Here is a 10,120-nt window from a genome sequence, read left to right on the forward strand (position 1 = left end):
TGCCAAGTCCGGGGCTTGAACTGCAGTCAGCCATGTGGGAGTCCATCATCCTTAACCACCATGCCATGCCACCTGTCCCCCCCCCCATTTTTTAAAAAGAATTATTTTATTTAACTTTATTTATTTATTTAAATTGTGTGTGTTGTTTGCTTCTTATCAGAGAAAGGCTTAAATATGCTTATCCATACCCACACCTCCTTTCTTTGGGCCCTGTTATCGATGATTTCTCACTTTCTGTCTCTGTCTCTGTCTTTCTGGCAAGCGCACGTGCCCTATAGCAAAAACCTCTCAAAAAATTATTTTATTTATTCATTCACCTTATTTATTTATTTATTTACTTATTTTGGGAGAGGTTTTTGCTATAGGTCACGTGCCCTTGCCAGAAAGACAGAGAGAAACAGAGACAGAAAGTAAGAAATCACCCCACAGGGGGATGGCCACGTCACAATCTCTTCTCCATTCTCCTCTTGGGATCTTGGGATGCACAAACATGTGCCTGGTGTGAGTTTAAGCCACCGGGTCCAGGACTCGAACCATGGTCAACTACATGGGAGTCCAGCAACATAACCATTATGGCAACTGCTGGTCCCTCTTTCATCTTATTTTAATTTGACCAGAGGAAGAAAGGAAAAGTAAGAAAACAAGTTTCCAGGTCCGGGACTCGAACCATGGTCAGCCATATGGGACTGATCAGCACCTTAACCACCACACCACCTGCTGGTCCTATTAAGTTCATTATTCAAGAAGGTGAATTTTGGTATACCATGCCTGGTGAAAAATGTCAGCCAGATTGCTTCATGTCTTTTATTTTTCAGCCATCGAACTTGAAAGGGAGTATGAAATGAAGCGCCTAAATAACCTTAAACATCAAGAAAATGCGTGTGAAGAACTCCAGTTTTCCCTAGGGGAAAGGAAAGTTGGTTTGAGAAGACCTCTCCCACCTAAGTGACAATCGTCTCGTAATCAAATCGTATGTGCTTTCTGCATCCAAAGGGGATGAAGGCCTTTAAACCTTTCACTGTAAAGTTCAGCACGGACACGCGGGTGCCCTGTGGGGGATGAGCCATGCCCACAGATGTGGACTGTGGGCCGCTCTGACGGCTCTCCTGGGTCCCTGCCATACTCTTGTCCTTCGTGTCACGAGCGACAGCACGGTAAGTAGATGCAACCGCCCCTGGAGTTGAGTTATTCGTGCAGTTCAGTTTGGATTTTGTAAAAATTGTTCTAAGGGAAGAGGAAACTCCTGACCAGACAGGTTATTTTGAAGAGACTTTTGGAATATGCATCTTTGAAATCTTGAAGAGGGTCCAAAAAGAAAAAAAAAAAAAAAATATATATATATAGGTGAAAAAGAAATTTTATACGAAATGATAAACTGTGAAAATTTTTGTTTGGTTAAGAAAAATGGTTAAGATTTTATTTTAGTAACTCCTCAGTTTCCAATTTTCAGTGACCCATCATTTATTATTCTCACGTGGTATTTAACGTAGCAAGTAGACCTCGCTTTTTGTTCTCCTAAAATACCATCGGTCTTTTTTTTTTCCTGCCTAATTTCATTTCTCTCTGGGATGCCTGTGGAACATTTGGAATGCACAGAAATGAAAGTGACATAAAGATACAAAGGAAGTCTCAGTATGAGGAAAACTCTTATTTTCAGAGTGGTGGGGAATGGGGAATTGAGTATCTTGGAAGTGTTGATTTTTTTTTAATGTTAGGATTTTTTTTGAAATAATTATTTTTTAATATTAATGACTATGCTAATTTTAGAAGTATTTAATTTAATTTAATATTATTATTTTTTTAGTTTGACTAGAGAGACAGAGAGGAAAAGTGAGAGCGTAACCTGCCAGGTCCAGGACTCGAACTGTGGTCAGCCATGTGGGAGTCTGATGACTTAACCACCATACCACCTACTGGTTCTGAAAGTGTTGAATTTTGATGATCCAGTTTTCTGAGAATTTGAATCCAATAATGCATACTCGGATATTAATATTTTATTTCGGCACAGCTTAGTGGTTTTTAGATGGCTCTGCACGTGTTTTAGGATCTTCTGGTGTCAGCCCTATTATGAAAGGCACGGTGTTTAAGGCACAGGCTTGAGACCTGGCTGCCTTTCTTCAAATCCCCACTTGGCTGCTTGTAATGATGTGGCCTGGGGTAAGAAACTTCATCTCTGAGCTTCGGTTCTCTTGTGTGTAGAAGGGGAACAATACTGATACATCCTTCATGGGGTTGTCATGAGGGTTGCATGTACAAGATGAGGCGCTAACAGGGTGGCGTTAGCTGCCACTGTGATCATTCCCGCCCTGTGTCTCTGTAGTCTGGTAGAGGTGGGTAACACTGAGCTGGTTCTGTTGACCGTTTTAGGGGTTAGACATTCTGAGTTGTCAGAAATGTGACTTCGTTCTTGCCAATGCATATGTACTTGGCAGACCTGATCTTTGACTAGTTTTTCTAGTTCAAAGTATAGCCACTTTACCTATGGCAAATTCCGATGACTTCTGCGTAAAAACGGCAATCCCGGATAATCAGCTTGTCCTCTTGTGTTTTCTTAAAAGTAGCATGGAGAGGGGTTGGCAGGTGGCATGGTGGTTAAGACGCTGGACTCCCATGTGGCTGACCACGGTTGAAGCTCTGGACCTGCTGGCTTGCTCTCTCACTTTTCCTCTCCCTCTCTGGTCAAATTAAAGAATAATAATAACAAATAAAATGATTCTTTATATAAAAAGAAAGTAGTATAGAGTCTGTGTGCAAAAATACCACATCCTCATGTCCCCACTGTGTAACCCAGGAGCATAGATATCAATGTGTGGTCTGCCCTTAGGAGCTGCCAGGAAACCTCAGCCATTTCAGCTTTATGCAGAGCCTTTTACCCCAGGTTAGTGACATTAGTCAGGGGTACACATTATACATACTTCTATTCTTCTTTAAAAAAAGAATAAAAAGTGTATCTGTTTGCAAAAAGCTTTCTAGAATAAAACATTTGAACATTTCTTGAGAAACAGTTGTATTTGAGGATCTCGAGTTCCTCTTCTTTTTCTTTTATTTTCCTTTTTTTTTCTTTTTCTTTTTTCTCTCTCTCTCTCTTTCTTTCTTTTTTGGTTATAGGTTGCATGCACTTGCCTGAGACAGAGAGAGGAGAAGGGTGGAGAATGAGAAAGCACCCCCCAGGGGGATGGCCACAACAGTCTCTTTTTTTCTTGTCTATTCTTCTCTTGGGATTTTGGGCACGCTTGCACATGTGAGTGGCATGTTTTGCAAGCCCAGGTCGAGGACTCCAACTACACAGTTAACCTCCATGTCATCTGCTGGCCCCTTCATCATTTTCTTGGGAGAAAAATACTTTAAAACTTTTAAAAAGATTTTTCTAATTTATTTATAGGCAGATATTTATGAACCTCTTAAAACTGCATGTATTGAAATAAAATTATACTGTAAAATAAATTTGGTTGGCGTTTATGTATATGTCTCCTGGAACGATGCAAGAGCAAGAATTCTTGCTTAGAATACTATCTCATTCTTACTTAGAGTACTATCTCAGTACCCAGCCCAAGCTCGATTTGAGTTGGCACTCAGCATGCATCTTATGTACATAGTCAGAGGATTTTAATGAAGCATTTCAGTTACATCTTTACTCTTGTGGTAGGTTTTTTTTATAAGAATTAATTTTTTATTTAACTTCATTTATTTATTTACCTATTTTAATTTGACCAGAGAAGGACAGAGAAAGAGAGAGAGAGTGAGAAAGTGAGAAAGCAAGCTACCAGGCCTGGAACTTGAACTGTGGTCAGCCGTGCGGGAGTCCAACGCCCTTAATCACCACACCACCTGCCGGTTGTGGTAGGATATTTTTTTTATTAGGATATAGCCACATGTGATTGAACTTCAGGCTCAAATAGTTAAAGACAAAGATCAGGATCAACAAATAGACAGTTTTGACATAAAATATTTGAAAATTACAGCACTAACTGAAACTGATAACTTCAGTGGGGTACAGAAAGTCTACTCCTTCACATTTCTGCCCTCCCTGACTTTGCTCTTTTTATATAGTATATCCATTAACATAGATTTATAGTTTTTTTTAAAATTAAAGTGTGAGTTTATTTTGGTGCAAAATATTTTTGAAATCTCTGCATAATTTTTTCATAATATGCATTTTCTATAAACTTTTGAAGACCCCTTTATATAGCTGTGGAAGAGAAAGAAAAATGCCAGGGAAATTTTCTCCTCAACAGTCACCTGCTCGCTTAGCACGTGTGTGTGTGCTCATGCAGGCACACAATACAGGCTCTCCCTGCCTTCCTCCCTCCTGTAGTCTTTTTAATATGCTTTTGTTTTTCAGAATTTTTTTTTTTTTGAGAGATTTTTGCTATAGGGGCATGCATGCTTACTGGAGAGACAGAGAGAGGGAGAAAAATCATCCCCCAGCTGGAATGGCCATGCCACAGTGCCTTCTCCATTCTCCTCTTGGAATTTTGGGCGTGAACGTACATGTGCTTAATGTGATTTTCAAACCACCGGGTCCAGGACTCAAACCGTGGTTTGCCCATATAGGAGTCCAGTGCCTTAACCACCATGCCACCTGTTGACCCCAATTCATGGCCAATTTTATTTCACTTATTCTCACTCACTTTATATACCTCAGTTCTTACCACTGGATTATCTGAAATAAATTCTAGACAAATCTGTTCTTCTATGTTGACAGAAAAACAGATTTTATAAAATATTTATAATTTTTTAAAGGTATGGATCAATGGGTACGCGAAGGGCCATAATCCATCGGTGGGACTATAGTTTGACCTCAGCTTGGAGAACTGTATCTGGTGGTGGCTGCTTTAAAATCATGAGATGTCATCCGAATTATGCTCAGATACTTTCTTCCACCGTGACATGATGGCTCCAATGAGGCTAAACTGCTCTCAAGTTTTCATGTGACTCATTGGATCTAGTGATCCTCAGCCCTGAAGAGATCTATCTGGGACCCGGGCTCAGTATATAGCTTGAGAAGATGGAGCTTCCGCATTCCTGATCCAAATTTGCCTCACCGATTTCAAATGTGCTTTGTGTAGATGCTTATCTGCCTTTCAGAACCACTCCCAGAGTTTCTTGGCTGAAAGTCTGGGGCACTGAGACTTTCACTGTCATCCAGTTCTGTCTCTTCTTCCCACTTCCTTTGCACGCTGTCCTCTCCAATGTTCTTCCTGTCATAGTGACTGATTTCTTCCTCCACATACGCTATTATCATAAGTAGAGTGGCTGGGTTGTTAACTATTAATGTGGAAAAAGATCATGTTATGATTGTATAACCAAAGAATCAGCCTTCAGCAAAAATTCAGTGTGTTTCTATTCCCTTGGAAATCAAAACCAATTCACTGTTTTCTTCAAAAATTTAATGATATCCAGCTGAACCAACATATGCTGTGGACAGTGATGGGATTAATGCTGCATGTTTATTTTTGTAGTTCATATCTTACTGCGTGGCTTGTACTCTTCCCTGTCAGGGTCACTGTCATTAATCCATCTAGTCCCAGGGATATACCTCAAATAGTTTCTTTGAAAACTAAATATTTTCAGGGCCAGCTGGTGGTGTGGTTATTGCAGCTAGATCCTACATGGCCAACCACGGTTTGAGTCTTTGACCAGGTGTCTTGAAAATCATGCTGAGCATGTGTACGTGCATTCCCAAGATCCCAAGAGGAGAATGGTAGAGAAGGGACTGCAGCATGACCATCCCCCTGGGCAGGTGATTTCTCACTTTCCCTCTCTGTCCATCTCTGGTGAGTGTAGGCACCCTATGGCAAAAACTTAAAAAAAAAAAAATACACTGGCACATGTGGCTGTGTGCCCAAATCCTGAAAAGAGATGTGGAGGAGGATTGTAGTGTGGCCATCACTCTCCCCCAACACCCCCCCGGGGAAGAGGCAGCCCTTCAGGAAAAAGTGTACTGGTTATCTATAACCCAGGTGGATAGCATTCTGTAATCATTTTTAGTTAAAAATATTTTGGCATACATGTTTAATAGAAAATATTTGGAATTCATAAATTCATTTTCCTTTTTTTAAAGAATTATTTATTTAATTTTATTTATTCATTTTATTTTAATTTGGCCAGAGAGAGACACAGAGAGAGAGAAAAAGAGAGAGAGGGAAGGTGAGAGAACAAGCCACCAGGTTGGGGACTCGAACCGTGGTCAACCAAGTGGGAGCGTCCAGGGCCTTAACCACTATGCCACCTACTGGACCCAAAACTAATTTTTTAATTGACAAAGTGTACCAAAATTTCTTCAATGAAAACATTTTATTTTGGAGCAAGGGAGGAAGATAGAAGGGAAGAGAGGAGAAAAATAATGCTAAAATAAATATATGCTAAAACTCTTCTAGTCTATGCTCTGTATCCATTAGTTCTTGCAACAGCCCTGCCAGGCAGAAAGAGCAAGAACAGAGCAGAACAGAGTTCGCACAGCACATCCGGGGGAGACAGTCTGGGTCAGGAGCTGGGCGAGGGCTTGATGCAGGACTTGGGACACAGGCAGGACTTGGGACACTGACAGGCCTGGAGGAGAAACAGGCTCCTTTTAAATGTGTTAGGAACTTATTTTCACTAAGTGTCTCTAACTTCTTTTCATCATAGTCTTAAGAACAGTTACCTTCTTTCCCATTCCAGTAAATGGTCACATTCCCATTTCATTGTTCAGGCAGAAACCTAGGGGTTGTCTGTGACTCCTCTCTGTCCCTCCCTCCCCCTTCAGTCCAGTCCATCAGCAGCTCTTGTGGGCTCGGCCTTTTGGGTATATCCCACATGTATCTATTTCTTTCTCCACCTCTCTCACCCTGGTCCATGCTTCCTCGTCTCTTTATTCAGTCATTTGTTCTTTTTAATTTTTTTAAGAATTATTTTATTTAACTTTAGTTATTTATTTTAATTTGACCAGAGAGGGACAGAGCAAGAGAGAGAGAGAGGGAGAGGGAGAAAGCAAGTCACCAGGTCCAGGACTCGAACCATAGTCGACCAATGGGAATCCAGCATCCTTAACCACCACACCACCTGCCAGCCCTAGTTATTCTTTCTTTATTCATAATAGTGTGGGTGCACGTATAGGAGAGTAAGAGAGGAGCATCCTCCACAGGATCTGCCCATGCCACAATCCTCTCCTTCAGTTCTCCATCCCAATGGATCCTAGGCACTCAGGAGCCTTGCTGGTGTGTTACAGGCTGGCCGGGCTAGGCATTTGGACTGCAGTTACCACTGGGGTCTGGCTGCTCTTGAGCAGTGCATTGCTGCTGCACCACGGAGTTGACTCAGTTCACTTTTTAAATTATTTTTTTTTTTTTTTTTTGGAGAAGTTTTTGCTATAGGGCATGTGCGCTCACAAGAAAGACTGAGAGAGATAGAGAGACAGAAAGCAAGAAATCACCCCCTGGGGGAATGGTCACGCCGCAATCCCTTCTCACCCATCCTCCTCTCGGGATCTTGGGCATGCATGCACATGCACCCGGTGTGAGTTTAAGCCACTGGGTCCGGGACTCAAACTGCGGTCGACTACATGGGAGTCCAGTGATATAGCCATTACACCATCTGCTGGTCCCCAATTTTTAAATTATCATTAAAAAAAAGTATTTATTTAGTTTTATTTGTTTATTATTATTTTTAATTTTTTCCCCATAGAGTATGCACACTCATCAGAGAGAGAGAGAGGGAGAGAGAGAGAAAGTGAGAAAGCAAGCCACCAGGTCTGGGACTAGAACTGCAGTCGGCCATGTGGCAGTTCAGCACCTTAACCACCACACCATCTGCTGGGCCCCAGTTCAGTTATTTTTAATGTTCGAGGATGTGCCCCACATCTGTGTGTGAGAGAATGAGAGGAGGGAGAGGGAGAGAGCACCACCCAGCCTGGGCTGGTCACACCACAATCCTTTTCTCTCCAATTCTCTATCCTGTCAGGGTCCTGGCCACACAGAATGAAGCTGACTGGGGAACTTCATTGCCTCTGCTCAGTGCCTAATCACTGTGTTATGGGGCAGCCCTCCATTATCTCTTGCCTGGCAGATGAAGAAAGCCTCTTAACCAACTTCTCTTTCATTCTTGACTTTTTTAGTCTATCCTCACAGCCACAGTGATCTTTTAAAAATGGCAATCATGCGACTAGCAGATTACATAATGGTTACATTGCTAGACTCACATGTAGTCAACTGCAGTTCAAGTCCTGGACCCAGCAGCTTACAGCTCATGCCAGGCATATGTGCCCAAAACCCCAAGAGGAAAATGGAGAAGGGATTGCGGTATGGCCCTATCCTCCGGGTGGGGGTGAGGGGGCTGATTTCTCACTTTCTATCTCTCAGTCTCTGCCTCTCTAATGAGCGCATGTGCCCTATAGCAAAAATCTCTTTCTAAAAAAAAAGGCAATCGTGTAGGTGCCAAAGAGATTCTGTCACTCCACTGACGACATCCTTTCCCACGGCCTGTGGGACCCTGAGCTTTTGACACTGCCTTGCTCTGTGACCTCGTCCCTCCCACACAGCTCCATGGGCTCCAGCGCCCTGGCCTACTTTCCGTTCTCTCACATGTCAGACTCCTGCTTGTGTCGGAGCCTCCGCACTGTTTTTCCCAGGATTGACTGCCCTCGGATTTTCACAGGCTGCCTCCTAATTAGTGAGGACTTAGTGCAGTAATGTCTGCCAAGGGAGGTCTCCTCTGACCACTTCAAATAAAGTGGCCTCTTTTACCCACTTTCAGTGACAACACCCTGTTTTAATTTTTCTTTCTTTCTTCCTTTTCTTTCTTTTTTCCTTCCTTCCTTCTTCCTTCCCTCCCTCCCTCCCTCTTTCTTTCTTTCTTGTTTTTGCTATGGGGCATGTGCACTCACTGGAGACAGAGAAAGAAGTGAGAAAGCACCTGTCCCCCCACCTCCCAGGAGAGCTGGCCACACTGCAATTCCTTCTTCTCCATTTTCCTCTCGGGATTTTGAGCATGTACACACACATGCCCACCGTGTTTTTCAAGCTGCCTGGGACTTGAACCATGCAGTTGGTCATATGGGATCCATCCGCTTCAATTACCATGCCACCGCTGGCCCTGTTTTTAATTCTTTTGTAGCATTCACATCACTCGTGCAGTCACTTACTTGCTACTTATTTTCGTATGTTAGTGCACTATGGTGTATCCAGTGTCTATAGCAGTCCCTACCCCAGTACCCACTCTCAATATTTGTGGGGTTTTGTTGTTGTTTTAACTTGTCAGTGGTGTGCACTTGCCAGAGAGTGACAGCGAGGAAAATGAAGAAAGCAGTCTCCATGTGGTGTGCTCACACTGCATTTTCTCCTCCAATTCTCCTTCTTTTTGGGATCTGGAGCACATGTGTGCTTGTGCCTGGCATGTTTTTCTAGCTGCAAACTGTGTATGTTTAAGATGTGCAATTTGCTGCGTTTTGACACGTCTGCATCCTCACAATCAAGATGATGAACATGCCCATTGCCTCAAGAGTTTTCTTGTGCCCCTTGTAATTCATCCCGTCGTTTGTTTTTCTTTGTAAAAAAATTACCAGGGTGGGACCAGCAGATGGCGTAGTGGTTATGTTGCTGGACTCCCATATGGTCAACCATGGTTCAAGTCCCAGACCTGGTAGCTTGCTTTCTCACTTTCCTTCTCTCTCTCTGGTGAGCATACATGTCCTGTAGCAAATTAAAAAAAAAATCATAAATAAAATCAAATAAATTTTTTAAGTGTTAAAAATATATATATTTTTAATAGCCCTGTTTGGGGTACCGGTGGCTTGAACCTCATGCCAGACGTGTGTGCCTGCATGCCCAAAATCCTGAGAAGAGATGGAGGAGAAGGGATTGTGGCGTGGCCATCCCCCTGGGGTGTGATTTCTCACTTTATCTTTCTCTCTGTTTCTCTCTGCCTCTTCTGTGAGCTCACATGTCCTAAGGCAAGAAAACCTCTCAAGGGCTGGCAGGTGGTATAATGGCTAGGGGCGCTGGACTCCCACATGACTGCAGTTCATGTCCCGGACCTGGCAGCTTGCTTTCTCACTTCCCCTCTCTCTCTCTCTCTGGACAAATTAAAATAAATAAATAAATACAGTTGTTTTTTTTTTTAAATATATATATATTTAAAAAAA

At 42.5% G+C, this 10,120-nt stretch overlaps 1 protein-coding gene across 1 annotated transcript in view; it reads left to right on the top strand.

Annotated features, from left to right (window-relative positions):
* The window catches only part of CUNH4orf36 (chromosome unknown C4orf36 homolog), a 15,313-nt gene that overhangs the window by 3,473 nt on the left and 1,720 nt on the right, over window positions 1-10,120 (top strand). The window contains exon 3 of the mRNA XM_006143270.3: window positions 816-1,154. Within this exon, the coding sequence (XP_006143332.1) occupies window positions 816-949 (134 nt within the window). The 3' untranslated portion in view covers window positions 950-1,154. The remainder of the gene's footprint in view (window positions 1-815; window positions 1,155-10,120) is intronic.

Source organism: Tupaia chinensis, unplaced genomic scaffold, assembly GCF_000334495.1.
Source record: "Tupaia chinensis unplaced genomic scaffold, TupChi_1.0 Scaffold000094_1, whole genome shotgun sequence".
Lineage (NCBI taxonomy): Eukaryota > Metazoa > Chordata > Mammalia > Scandentia > Tupaiidae > Tupaia > Tupaia belangeri.